A 15,618-nucleotide genomic window follows, 5' to 3' on the forward strand; every position below is an offset into this window, starting at 1 on the left:
AACATGGCGTAAAGAACCCCGAAGGACTCCATACAAGCCACTTAACATATCATAACATAAGCAATAGAATAATAAGAGTAAAACACATTTCAAGTCTAAATTTTTCATAAAAGAAAAGCGAAAGTCTAGACTCTAAGTCTCAACAAAGCCATCTATTACAATAATCATATGATAACAGGGACACATCACATACAACTGAGTCCAAAAAGAAAATACAAGAAATGACCTACAATGAGATAACATCCATCCTCGAATCATGAGGACTGACAAACATGCTAGGAGAATAAGTAATTCCAAGCTTAAGGCACAACGATGATAACCTTGAGAACCGGACCCTACACCTGGGGAAAATGTAGGAAAAGTAAATGTTAGTACAAAAATGCACTAAGTTTGATAGTCATGCGTAAAAAAATTGAAAACATGCAAAAAGGGACATTTTATTTGAATGCATGCAATTTACTAAGTTAAAAAATCATTATGGAGATAGTGGATAAAGCATAAGTCATAAGCATATTCATTACAAAGATCATCATAATATAAGAGAAACATTTCATAAATACCCTCAAAGCATACTTATGCATTGCATGAATACGACCTTATAAATTTCACCCATGCGAAGTAAAACTTCTTGAATAACCATAGTTCATAATTCATATTCTTGTTCATATTGTTGTTTTTGTGGGAATAAGCCTTAACCAACATGAAACCACGTGAGCTAACATGGATTCTGGTGACTCCCACACATAAAGGTTTTCTCTACTTGCCTAAGGTAGAACCATACTCTTAGTTTATGTGGATCCACTAGATAAATACCTATGAGGGCACATAGTTTATGGGATAAGGAGATTGCTACTAGAAACCTGGACTCAACTAAGGTAGAAGGTTTCCATCTCATGAGACATACTTTAGGAACTCGGACTCAACTACCGTAAAAGGAACTCATTGGAAAGCCGCACTCAACTATGTAAAAACTTTTATCTCATATACAATATCTGCTCGATGCTAAGCATTAATTCCCGCAGAGTTAATATTAAGTCTTGACTTAATTTCATATTCATGGAAGAATGTCTTGACACTAAATCCAACATAATTCATAAGATAGCTCATAGATCATGCGTGAGAATAACCTTTCATCATCCATATCTTCATATAGATTCTATAGGTGAGAAAGCCTTTTAACCCTAGAATCATCATATTGTGAGAAAACCTTTCTCATCATATCATAATCATGCATAAGTGTCTATATGAGAATATCCTTTCACAATTATACAACTACATCATAATCATAAACACTTCACTCCCACAGAGTTCTTAAAGCATATACATAAACTTCACAAAACATGCATAATATCATAATTTTACCTTTCAAGGATCAAAGCTCGTATCAATCAACACATCTAGAATTCACTACATTAAACATGGATATAACCGTAGTTGAAGTAACCGAATCACTACATGCATAGTTTCATAACATCTTTCTTTCATCAACAAACCCACATCACAAGATCATAATTGAGAAATATGGGGGTTTCATAAGTTCTTGGGGAATTCATCATAAAGGCTATAAGAAGTCATCAACTCATACCTAATACAACATAATTCAACCATTAGAATTGATTTTGAAATGAACCCATGACTTTGGAATAAAACCTTAACATTTGGGGATTTCTATCTTTGAATTTTATCCATGGATGAAAAGCTACCATACCTTAGCGATGATACCCAATTAATTTGAGTAGAAAACCTTGCTCCTTGAACCCTAGCTCCAACTTCCTTCTTCTTTTTCTTCTAAGTGTTTTCTTGAGAGAGAATTTTTGGAGAGAAGATGAACTTTTCGAAATTATTTGGGTGTTTGGAAAATATGACATAATTTAGGTGAATTTGACTTGAAATGACTTATATAGTGACCCTAAACATACCCAAAATGACTACACTTTGATTGGACTCAAATCGGAATTTCCCAAAACACCCTACTTTAAGTGAGCTACCCAAGTGCCACGAGGGGCTCCATGAGCCCTGCTCATGAGCACAGGCCTTGGTCCCCTTCGTTGACTTGTGATAGTGGCTAGGCAACTTGTTCCTTTAGCCCACAAGCACAAGGCAACTTCACGAGGGGCTCCACGAGCTGTGCTTCTTGCCACGAGTTGTGGTCCCTCTCGTGGGCCTTGAGGCAATGGTTAGCCACCTCCTTTCCACCTTCACACACCCAATTCTCCTCCACGAGTTGTGGTCCTCACCACGAGCCGTGAAGTGGCTCGTGAACAGGAGCTTGTTTCGGGCATATTTTGGGGAGATCACTACCTACTCCACCACGGACCACACCACGTGCCATGGACCCTACCACAAGTCGTGGTGGTGATCGTGCCTACTAGGGCAGTGTCTAGGGGAGAGTGGACTGCCTTAGTCCTCTCCCTTGGCCCTTGCCCATCTCCTTGACTCTAACCCTCACGTTTACCAAATTTATTAGCCATCAACTGGGTAAGAGTAAATTAATCTTTACAATGCTTTAATTTGTAGAAAATTCGAAACCCACTTGCAAAATTTCCAAATAGAATGTCCAAAATCCTTCAAGTCTACTGAGAAACTATGAAAAAATCAAGAGAAAAGTATTCTAAACTAATTCAGCATCTAACTTAATTGTTCAAAATCTAATTTATAGTCGTAAAAAATAATCCACGCAGGGACATTAGGCGAGGTAAGTTATGTTCGCTGAACCAATCGGCGAACCGCCCATTGCTATCTTCTATCGCCTTTTTGCCTTGCCTCTCAGCATCCTCTGGTCCTGTAACTTTGGGCGATCTCTCTTTGCATTGCGGAACTGCTCGATGATTCGCTGATTGCCCCTTTTTATCCCTGCCTTGGTTTCTTCCCTCAGGGCTGGTTCACTGGAACTTTAGGCAGTCAAATTAGCCACTTGGCGATTTGTCAAGTGCTCTTGGCGATCACCAATCTTACCTTTCTTCATTTCTTCAGTTTGTTTTGTTCCTTTTTTCGTGTTAGTGTCCTTGATTTGCTCCTCAATCCATATACCTGAAAATCAAGGATTTAACATTAGTTTATAGCACAAATAAAGCATTTGAGGACACTGAGAAAAGTCGTGAAACCAAGACTAGTAGATTGATGGCCTAAGGAGTGGGTCGACATGAGGTTCAGCTCGAGAGAGTGAACTCTAGTCCCATATCCTAACACTCAGCTCGAGCGAGTGAGTGGGGTAAGGCATAGGCTGGTCTTGATGCGGCAAGTGGGTATCCGAGAGGAACCCATTTGAAACGGGGTAAGTTGCTCGAGAGAGAACTTATTCCCATACAAAGCTTAGCCTAGTCACTATTACTCTATAAAATTTCTATCGCAAACATGTACCCAATAATCTAGCTTAACCCGTATTCTTGTCAATTCCCAAGGATCCCCTCTCATTACTTAGAAACTCTTGTTTATTTTGTTGTTTTTACCTTACTTGTGACAAAACACCCCATTGTTAATTGATACTCTTGTGTCCCCCTTTTGATTTACAATGTTTTTACTCGTTAATGTCTTTAGCTACGACTAATTAGAAGTAATTTTTTTTTTATAAATTCTCAAAACCACTCTCTTGGGACGATTCCAACCCTTGGTTACGTTACTAAACTATTGTACGATCGTAGACACTTGCATCGGAAGTTGTGTCTAGATTACGCAAACATCAAATGGCGCCGCTGCCGGGTAGTGGTGTTATTTGGGAATTCTTAGTTAAATAGAATTTTTGTTCTTCTTAGTTGTAGTTTACTTACTTAACTCTTAGTTTTGTCTAGCTTGTTTGTGTGTTGAGGCAGGATAATGAGTATACACGATGGAGATGGTGAACCAATGGAATACCTACCAGTAGAAGTGATGAGGTTCAGGGATCGCATCCTGACCTTCAAGCATTTAAAAGGAGAAATTTTTCATGAGTCGTGGCTGAGGTTCAAAACACTATTGACACAATGCCAAACTCATGAGATCCCCAATCTAGTTCTACTGGAATGCTTCTATAGGAGTCTCAATCCCGGCAACAGAGGATTAATCGACCGACTTATCCCAGGTGGCATTGAGAGATACTCCTATGAGACCGCAACCAAATTCCTTGACCTTGTGGCTAAAATCAACAAAGATACGGAGAAGGACCAACAATTGATCATTTTGCTAGGTCAGATGGATAACTTCACCAAAAAGGTCAAGGAACTAGAGGTGATGTCTAAAGAGAAGAGAAAATGCATACTACCTACCGAGTAGGGAAGATCTATGGACATTGAAAATAGACATTTCAAGGATATGTTATTAACCATTCTCCAAAAGCTAAATGAGCAAGATAGAGTGTTGGTGGAGATTAGAGAAAATGTAGAAGTGCTAAATCATATGAGTGGTTCCCACTCTAGATCTATCCAGCTAATTGAAACTCTTTTGGGTCATGTTATGCCTCATCTCCATTAGGCACAAAGCAGGGGGTTGCCAAATAATATTTTGGCTAACCCCAAAAGTGAAGTTTAGGTGTTAACCCGCGTCGTGCCACGATGTTAACTACGATGCTATTTGGGAGGCAACCCAAAACCCTTAACTGCTTTAATTATGTTATTTTTGAAATAAAGGTGTTTTGATTTTGTAGGATTGGGCATGAAAACTTTGTGAAAATTACAGGATGAATTACACAAGTTCAATTAGTGAATCACCGACTAGATTGGCGACCCCGACAAAGACCGCCGTATGGATCCTCACTTTGACTGAGGGTCGTATAAAAGTCGGAGAAGTAGATAGACACTCGGTGGATCACCTACTAGAGGAGTAAATCCAACTAATGTCACCGAATGAATGAGATCTGGATGGTTTTTATAAAGCCACGGGTCTTGACTTTCAACCTTTTTCATATTCTCTCATTCTCGTTTTCACAAAAATTGCACCTACTTAGCATTTCTAGAAATTTCGCACCTCGTAAGTATTCTAGCTGCTTTAGTAGTGCTTGGATCTGTACTATCCTACTACCTAGCATCATAGTCTTGACTTAATCTGCCTGAAAGGTTGGTTCTCCAAACTCTGCATTTAATTGTGATATTTATACTCTCATTGCAAGTGATTTTATTCTATGTCGTGTGTTGTACCTTTCTGATAAATTTAAACTATTCGGCATGCTTAGCGGTTCCCCAAACGACCCCATCTCGCCTTTAATTTCATGCCACTTGTGATAATGGTTCTGTAACTTTTGGTCATAAATCTTTGACCGCCAAAAGAATTCGGCGAGTTTTTTTGCAATTTTACCCCTCTAAATTTGATTTAGTTGTTTTAATTTCTTCCAAATTCTTTGGAGAAATGGCTAGATCTAAAGTTGGAGGAAGAAGAAGGCCACCCCAAGGTAAAACAAAAGGGATTACAATCAACGAGGATGCAAATGCATTCAGAAGCAAGGTTGCTTAATTTTCCACAATAGGTGAAAAAGGCAAGGGCAAACACAAGACCCTTGAATTATCAAATCCAAGCACTGACAATAATGGCTTTTATAGAAATGACCCCAACCAATCTGAAAGCAAAGGTGTGGGTTCTGATGAGGATGGTCTGTTAATAACACAGAGGGCTGAGTGGCGAACTAAGAAGCTGAATGATCCATCCAGGGCCAGGACTCCCCAACCTACCACTACTACACCTCTAAGTCTAGAGCAGGCAATGGTATTAGAACCTCAATACAAGGTCCTCAGCCCCAATCAACAAATCGAGTAAAGGCTGAAGGGCTGAGGACAATTCTGGAGGATAAGCGTATGTCCACATGCTTTACAGAGATCGCAATGTAAAGAAAATTACAGAAAAGAATATAATGTACATGATCCCACAACAGCAACAAGGGTGGTCTTTAATCTAATCTATGCAGTTACATATTGATACTTGATTTCAATTGAGCTCTTGTTTACATATATTATTGCCTTACATATTCAGTACATTCTTCGTACTGACGTCCCTCTCGGGGGACGCTGCATTTCATGCTGCAGCCACAGGTACTCCAGCTAGTAGACCTCCCCAGTAGGAGCACATGACACTCAGCTGCTATTGGTGAGCTCCAAGTTGATTCGGGGCTTAATCGAGTCTTTGGCATCTATTTTGTTACCGTATAGTAGTTAAGGGTATGGCGGGGCCTTGTCCCGACCTAAATTAAAGTTGTCTATCTTGTAGAGGCTTTGTAGACTAATATATAAAGTTTGGTTGTGTCTTGTCTCTTAATAATTGTGGCCTCAACGGCCAAGTGTTGTACATAAGTTTTGGGCATGTCTATGTCGGTCTTTTATCACTACAGGGCATATAAGCTTGTCATAGCTTCATAGTTATCATAGTTAAATGTATGGTAAGTGCAGGTTGTAAGTTGGTTCTCTCGGGCCATTTAGACATCGGGTGCATGTCCGTCTTAATCAGATCTGAGGCGTGACAATCTAGTTGTTTTTCTAGTAGTGATGTACAATTCCACATTCTCAATAAAACACATATATGACAAGTCAATGGTCCTCTCATGGAACTCATACCCAAACTGTTGGTGTGCCGGAACGTGGCACCTAATCCGAAACAAGTTAGTGTGTTGGTACGTGACACCCGATCCAAACATTTCAACCACAAGCACAATCACATCCATAACGTACAATACTCACATCATATAGTCAAGTACTCAAATTCCTGGCATGCGTTGTTCATAATCAATTCATTAGGTTCTTTACCACTTTTTATACTTCGCTTATACGCATGCATACCATATAGCAACCAATCGACATACATCACACAAAATAGGAAATCAAACCATCCCCAAACCCTAGTTCACAAGATAGGGCTCTCTCCGACGGTATACGGCTGATGTAACACCTAGCAATACATGTACAATCATCTCTTTTTCGCTGCACGAAGCCTACGCATGAATTCTTCCGTCAATACCACTATACTACACAGTGAATTACGGATTTACAACTACTCAATTAAATAAACCTAGCCTACATGGGCGCCAAGCAGCTGTAGAGAGATTATAGCTCTAATCCAGGCTTCCGAACGATGAGACGGTGTATTTTGACGAGAAAGCCACAAGCTATCGTATCCTTACGCTAGAAATCTCCTTCTCCTTCCTTCCCAAGCCTAGAGCAGCCTTTTGAGGTTTTCTGGGGGTGATTCTCGCCTCTTTTTGGTGTTTTTGGAAAAAGAGTAATTAAGACTTCGCGTTATTAAAGTTCTTTTCTGTCATTCCCGCTCTGGCGGCCACTTATCCCACTAGAGCGCCGCCGCCTAGCGGCATCTGGCTTGCTCTGGCGGGCTGAGGGCCCCAATTTTCCTAACATTTTCCGCTTCCTAATTAACGACGGTTCGGGTCGTTACATTATGCCTCTTTTGTTACTTATGCATTTGCTGATACCATGTAAGTATCAATAACACTGAGAAAAATTTGCTATTTAGTGTAATTTATAATAGTGACTCCAGAAGCCTCGAGCATTTCGACATGATCTGATATAATTTTGAGTTTCATGTAACAAATTTGATTGTGTTGAGCCTGTGCTAAGTATGAGTAAGTAAAGTCAAAATTTACCTCCTTAAGGTCTGTTTGGAAAGTTACATGGTAATTGGAAATGGTGTAATTAATATGCTAGTAATTATCAGCTTAGTAATTACACAATCTAGTAATTATGATGACTTGTTTGTTTGTCACACTGTAATTACAAGTGCAATCATAAGATTGTATTAAGTTTTTAGAAAATAAAATTTAATTATCTAAAATAAAAAATTTATATTAGACAAATAAGAGCCTTTAGAATTGATATTAAAATAAATATTTAAATATGTATTATCTTTGAAAATATATTAATTAATAATCATATGTTCTTAATTAATATTAGAAAAAAAACATAAAGTACCCATTAAACTAGTACCTTTTTTTTAAAAAAAGATACTTAAACTTTGCGGGGGTCCTATGATCCCCCTGAACAATTTTAAAGTAATATGATTACCTCATTTTTCGATCAGGCCCACTTTTAAGAAAAGAAGTAATGTCACGCACCAATCATTAATTGCCAAGTGTTAAAATGCCATAAATTTAAAAAATAAAAAGAGAAAAAGGCAAAAATTTTATATAAAATATAAACAGAAATCTGAAACCCTCTCCTCCTCCCACCTTCTCCTCCACTTTCTCTAATCCTCTTCAACACAAATAGGTAAAGAAGAGAAAAGTGATAGAATATTAAGGAAGATCACTGATAATTGGTTAATAGAAAACAGGATGTCGCTGTAGACTATAGAAATGGAGGAAGAATGATTTATTTTTTTTGTCGGAAAATGCTTTTTCACCAAATAAAATGGTGACTAGAAGTGACCATCTCCTTGTTCATTTTTCCTTTGGATTTTTATTATCTTTCATCATCTCTATCAAAAACTACACATCAACGATGAATTTCATTATCAATGCAATTCAAAAAGCATCTCTTTATCACCATAAAATACTTTATCACCACATAAAATGAAGGTTAATAGTAACCATCTCCTCTTTATTTTTTTCTTGTAATTTTTTTACCTTTTGATCATTCCTATTAAATAAATCAAACACAATAACGGAAATTACTATCAAAGTTGTTGAAGAAGACCAGGAAAACAAAGAATTTAATAGAAAATAAAATTTGAAAATAAAAATAAAAAAGTATCAGCAAAGAGAAAAACAATAGTAAACACCTTGGTTCATCTCTCTCACGCTCTCAAAGTGAGTGAGTTACATTTTCTTTGCCATATTACAATAAATGGTACTCCCTTCGTTTAAAAAAGAATGACTTAATTTCCTTTTAAGTCTGTTTAAAAAAGAATGACCCCTTTCTTTTTTGGCAACACTTTAACTTTAACTTTCCACGTGACATGTTTAAGGCCACAGGATTAAAATGCATTTTGGTACATTTGATATAACTTTAATTTAGAACCACAAGATTAAAAAGTCTTCTTTCTTTTCTTAAACTTCGATCCAAGTCAAATTAGACCATTTCTTTTTGAAACGGAGGGAGTATTATAATACCAATATAAAATTATTTAGGGGGCTCATAGGACCTCCGCAAAGTTTAAATGTCTTTTTGAAAAATATGTAGTAGTTTAATGGGGTCTTTATGTATTTTCTCTTGATATTATAAAAAAAGTTATTGATTTATATTTTTTAAAATTAGTATATTTTAATTAAATTAACCGTAAAAACTAAAAATACAAGATTTCTATTAATATCATAAAATATATGTTTGACAAGAAAATAATACTATACAATGTCATAAAATTTAAAATATTTGACAAAAAAAATAATCTATCAAGTCTAATTAAAAGATAAATGACTTGCAATGTGAAATATCAAGTCAATACTACTAAAAAAATGAAATTGAAAAATATAACATAAGTTCTAAATTCAGAACAAAATATTTAATATAATACTCTTATGACAAATTTCAACATAACATACACAAATATGATTTAAAAGAAGAAAAAAAACGTAAGTGTATAATTTTATTCAACAGTGAATTCTACTTTAGTTCAAAATTAGCTTATTAATAACATTAAACATAAAATAATTTTTCTTAAAAAAATAATACGAAAAATTGCATGGAATCACATGAAGTAAAAGTTGAGAATTAGAAGAAAATGAAATATAAATATATTTTTAGAAAACATTATAATAATAAAAAATAATAAATTAAAATACTAAAAACAACAAAAATAAAAGGAAGAAATTTGCAATTCACAAACTAAAATAATAATAATAAAAAAATAAATCAACAATTCATATCTACTCTTGAAAATTGGAGAGTGTAATTAACCCGATCAATTATATTCAATTATTTATTGTCCAAGTAATTATATAACCTACAAAACATGTGACACAATATAAAGGGAAAATACATTAAAAAAAATCTGAACTTGGTACAAAAACTTACTTTAGTACTTAAACTACACGAGTGTTTATATACCCCTTTAACATCTTTTAAGTGATATTTTTCAACCCTCCCATCACCAGCCCAGTTGAAGGCTGAGTGTTGTTGAGTCACATGTGTTTTCATTCGTCCACGTGTATATTAACAAAATTCCTAATTAATTGCTTAAATCTCCATAATAATTATTTTTTTTAAAATATTGAGCCAAAAATTAAACCCATCAATGAATTTACTCCTCAATATACAAACTATAATTCAAATTTCAATTACATTTTCAATTTAGTTATATGATACCACCTTCCTCAAAAATTTAAAAAATTATTTGCATAAAAATGAAAAATTATTAATGAATTGGGCGAAATCTCCATAGTTAATCTTTTGCCAACAATATCTTCGATTTTTTTTAATGGAAGTCAACTTCATTCTGATAACGCTTTAAACTGATAGATCTAATAATCTTTGATGTAAAAAATGGTGGGTGAATCAAACACCAAAAAAATTGTAAAAAAAAGAAAGAAACGATTAAAAATAGAAAAGAAAAAAAGAAGAAAAAATGTGGAAGAAGTTATATTTGAAAGTAAATGTTTACTTGAACAAAATGAAAAGAATAAAAAAGAGAAAGAGTTATGAGAAGAGAAAAAAAAATGAAGAAGAAGATGCAGAAAAAAAAACAAAAATGGAAAAAAAAAATGAAGAAGAAGATGCAGAAAAAGAAATATAGAAAGAGAAAAGTTAATTCAAAATAAAATATTTAAAAATTAGTAAAATAAGTTATTAAGTATATTATCCAATAAAAATATGATATGTGTCAGTTTTTTTGGTGTCTTTTCCTTTCACAGGCGCTTATGAAAAGTTGGTGATACAAATTTTGTCACGTCACTCTTTAAAGGGTAATTAAATTCAATTCAATTCAAATTAAATTAGGGGGTAAAGAAATACTTGTATAGTTAAAGTGCTAAAGTAAGTTGTGCGGACAAGTTCAAGAAGAATTTTACGTCTTTTATTACACAACTACAAGTAAGGTGAATTGGCAAACAAACCCTTACTGAAAAAAATAATAATTAAAAAGCTTGTCCAAGTAATAGTCGGCGGTAATATCTTTTGAGTTGCTGAATAGGTGTTGATTTGGAGTTGGAAGTTTTAGTTGAAGGTGAAGGTGTGTTTAGGCATGTCGCAGAATATGGATGAAGGGGAAGTAAAAATATATCACGAGAGGCAAAGATTACAGTTTTGCCTCTTACATTCTCTTAACAATCTCTTCCAGGTACTCTTATTCTTCTTCTTCTTCTCTACACCGAATATCACAGTTGTACATAATTTTGCATTCTTTTCTTTCTCTGATATACCAATTTTGATCCAACCTCATAATCTTACCAATTTTAGTATGAGACATTTGAATGGGTTTTCTTTCAAATCAAATATATGTATATTTTACACTCACATATCCTCCTAAATCATAAACTAACTTTTCTAGTTTGATTGCTGTGATTTTTAGGTCAAACCTTTTTTTTTTATATATTTAGGTCAATTAATGGAAATATGATTACACTTTTTTTAAAATTTTTCTTTTGGGACAAAACCCATGTTGGTTTGATGATGACATATTGGTTCTACTCAGGGAAAAGATACATTTACAAGATCTGATTTAAATAAAATTGCTGAGAAACTTGATGTGGATGACCCTAACAAGGGAAGCTGGAATCCTGTATCACTTGTTTTTAGACCTCATCATAATGAAATCACCGGGAACTATGATATCAACGTATTGATTGCAGCGCTCCAACAGAAAGCCAAAACTGTTGTTTGGCATGATAAGCGAAATGGGGCTTCTTCAATTGATCTTGATGGAACTGATGATCGGCTCATGGGAATTGTTCTTAATGTTCCTGTTACAAAGTTTAGTGGCCTTTGGAGAAGCAGACATTGGGTTACGTTAAGATGTATTCAGGGGGTTTGGTATAATCTAGACAGTGATTTTATTGCTCCTTATGCTTTTAAAGATACCCAACAACTTAGGGAGTTCTTGGATCGTATCATTACTGCTGGTGCTGAGGTTTTACTGGTCATGAATGATAAACAATGAGTTGTAACATGTTCTCCAGCAGTTTGATTTCATTTTTTGACTTGAGCTGTTTGAAGCACAATGGAGGGTACATGTTGCACTATGAAGACTTTAGTTCCCATGGTTGCTATTAATACATGCCCTGGGCACATGCTGTGTATTCTATTGATTGTTTTGAAAGTTATCTTTTACACTGTCCAATTGACTATAATTGAAAATAATTCAAGTTTTCACTTGAGTTATCTTAAAGGTATACTTTATTGCTTCTTGTTCGATTTACCATTCAAAGTGGATCTTCCTTCAAAGTATGAAATGACCTTACTATCTTGGGTATCATTCGTTATTTCAGCTTCTTCTTACACATTATATTTGAAAATAGCCATTACTTTTTCGGCAATGAGAAAATTGGTTGCTCTTTTAACACTCTGAAACAGAAGAAAGGAAAAAGGTGAAGTATATACATCAAAATTATGGTTTTATCTGTAGGAAGACATTGGGCTCTATTATATTTAGTGCATATCCAATCAAAGGGATAGAATTAGTCGAAGAAAGAAAAACTTAAATGCATACTTGTAATGGAGCTTTTATTAATAGCTAGAACCTGGGCCTCCAGTTTATTTGTTCTTGGACCAATAAGATAGCAGAGCCTGTCTGCATGTTCTTCAACTACTTGTCTGCAATTTCTCTCTGCAGTTCAAGAAAACAGGGATGTCGAGCTCTCACTTTAGCTTATGATTCTCCAAGAACTAACTTTTTGTTGTAAGCATTGCTATTATATAGGAGAATATTGAACTTTTCCTTCTGATTTCTATTCAAAATATAGTTGGAAATGCTACTTCTTTTGCCTTTTGTCTTCCCTGGTGGCTCTTTTTAGCTATGAGTTGATACTTGGAGGCGTGACATTGTCAAGAAGAGGCTGCATGTAGAATGATTTGTATTTCATCATGTTGCCGAATCTAATTCTCCTCTCCGAAATTAACTCTTGCAGTTATACTCTTCGTATCCAGGTGTAAGTCCAACTTTCTTAGCCACTATAATCTTTTGTCACAAAGGGAACTGTCTTTTCAATGTTTGATTGCATCCAAACTGCCTTTTCTAGTGTTATTGTTTATTTATGAACATGCTAAAAAGAGGAATATCTAATTGATTTTGAGAATATCATTGCTAGCATTCTGAATCCGAATTGAATAGAAAAACACTAAGTTGGAAGGAAGTATATGTATCTATCTGGAGCACGGAATCGAGTTACTGCTGGTTATCCAAATGCCAAAATGTTCAACATGCTGTTGGAAATAATACAAAGATTTGGTATATCTGAGGACTGAGGAGTGAGGAGAAAAGTATCCCATTTTAGCTGGGCTTCAGCTTAAGTGTAACTGGATATTTACATAATTTCATGACTTCTAAATCTGGCTGACTTCTGATGCTATTTTTCTGAAAATATTGCATGGTTTCTGAGTTTGGGTATTCTGTGGCATGGATATGTCTTGCGCTTTTTAACTCTAATTGAGCATCTTGAACAATTTAGTCGGTCGAACTAGAGCCAAAATTCCACCTTGAACCTGAGGTGGAAATCAAACGGTAGACAGTGGACATATAGTACATACTCAAATGAATCCTAAATTTGGAGGCACTTGGCTTTTCCCCTTGGTCTTTCACAATAATATCTTGGCTGAAATGTTGAATTATGAGTATAGCGATGCAGACATGTGAATATCTTGGCAGTGTATTTATTTTTACCTTGAGTACAATTATCGGACGAACCAGTCTTAGATAATCAAACAGTTGGCTCCACTTGGCTTGTTCACAGCTCTGAGCATGACAGTTGATAGTTCCTTGAGGATTCTCTTGACCATATCCACTAGTAAAACCTTATCATAATTGTGTTTTCTTTTCTTTACAAAGTCAGTCCCTTTTGTGAGTCATCGTTAACTATTAACCTGAGATTGTTAAAGAATACCTTAGAGAAAGAATGTGAGATGTCTCCAGCAACCTGAAAATCTTCAGAATAAAATATGCTGCTGGTTATAGTCTGCATCCTCCTGTAGTTTGTCCATCGACTATATTCCAAGATGATGGAAATTCCATATTGTTTCGAGTACTCAAATATTAACTAGCATCCGGACTTGATTTTGAGCATACTAGAACTGCCTACATAAGAAGTATGTCTCCACAGGTCACATTGATGTTTTATGCTTAAATGGCTTGAGGGAATTCATGATTTATTAATGTGAGTAGCAAATATGGTGCATGACAGAGTTGTTTTCATTGTGTTTGGATTCTTTGGGAAGCCAAATCTATTTCCCTTACAATTATTGTTGCTGACAAGTTAGTCTAAGCTCCAATCTGAATCTAAAAGGGTAACGTCTTTAGTTTTCTCTTATTAGAATGCTCAAAATGATGAAATTGAGAATGACTGATTTGGACTTGTCTTAGTTGATAATGAAGATTCTCCTCTTTGGGTGATCTTTTATTTTTCTTTTAGTACAAGTATACATGAAGAGTATTTTCAGTTCCCAGCAGTACTTCTTCCAAGTTCCACTATCTTTACTTTGTTATAATATTACCCAAAGGTTGGTGTTCTGAGCATTTTCTAATCAAGAAAATGAGGTAAAGTACAGGCTGATTCCTTTGGTTATATACAGGTAAGTTCTTTTTTCCTGTATTTCACTTCACCGACGTTTCATTCGTACATGGCAATTGACAAAGATAAACTACAAACCGTTAATCAAGGTACTTGATTTAACCGTTACCCTTGAAAATCATATGAGTTGCATGTGTCTTTCTTAAGTTTTGCAGCTTCTTCATAAAAAAAGAAGTAAATTTGTATATTTTAATTTCATTCCTTAGCATTTTAAATACTAATGATTATTTTGAAATCTTTTTCCTTCACATGAACGAATGCATGGGAAAGAATATTTACAAGGATCATGCCACCCATCTCTCTTTTTTGATCTTCAAATTAGACCAAGGGAAAATTTCTAAACAAGAAACTTTTATCATTATGGTTGTGATAATTACATACTACTCTCGGAAATCAGTCTTTTCTCTCTCTTTATGCACATCATAAACCCTAGTTTTTTTTGGGAGATATGGAGAACCTATGACTACATTAATTCTCAAAAATCTCCCAGCTATTATATGTTGGAACAAGATGAAGTAATAAGTATGGAGCAGAAAAACCATCAGTCTTAGAGATCATAGTCTAACATTCTATTTTTCATTTTGCAATGAGAGGAGCAACAAGCTTATCAAATGGATAAGAGCAGGAGTGAATGAGTTGAATCTAAACAGTGAAGGAAGGTGTTAATGGAGAATGCGGAGGTGGAGGAATCATCAAGGAAGGAAACCTTCTATCTACATGCATACATCATTAATTTTGGACTTGGCAATAGCAACATGCCAGAAACAAAAGCAATGCTATATGGACTCACACGGTGTGCTGCTTTCAAGTAAAAAAAAAACGAGGAGAAACAAACTCTCTCCTCTTGACCAACGTGTCTCCAGAGAATGGAAAATCCCCCCGAGAGGTCCATGACTTGTCTATAATATATTGTTATAGAGAAGCAAACAGACCTATGGATAAGCTAGCCAGCTTCAGTCACCCATCTCCTTTACCTCCTTGAGAGAGCTTCCTAGGCT

At 35.2% G+C, this 15,618-nt stretch overlaps 1 protein-coding gene across 1 annotated transcript; it reads left to right on the plus strand.

Annotated features, from left to right (window-relative positions):
• Nucleotides 1-11,036: 11,036 nt before the first annotated feature.
• LOC125816300 (josephin-like protein) lies at nt 11,037-12,210 on the plus strand. The gene is made up of 2 exons (XM_049495886.1): nt 11,037-11,178; nt 11,533-12,210. Exons 1-2 carry the CDS (start codon nt 11,083-11,085, stop codon nt 11,995-11,997), a joined length of 561 nt encoding a protein of 186 aa, XP_049351843.1. The 5' UTR covers nt 11,037-11,082; the 3' UTR covers nt 11,998-12,210.
• Nucleotides 12,211-15,618: the final 3,408 nt, after the last annotated feature.

Source organism: Solanum verrucosum, unplaced genomic scaffold (assembly GCF_900185275.1).
Source record: "Solanum verrucosum unplaced genomic scaffold, falcon-dt-bn FXZP01000023.1, whole genome shotgun sequence".
NCBI lineage: Eukaryota > Viridiplantae > Streptophyta > Magnoliopsida > Solanales > Solanaceae > Solanum > Solanum verrucosum.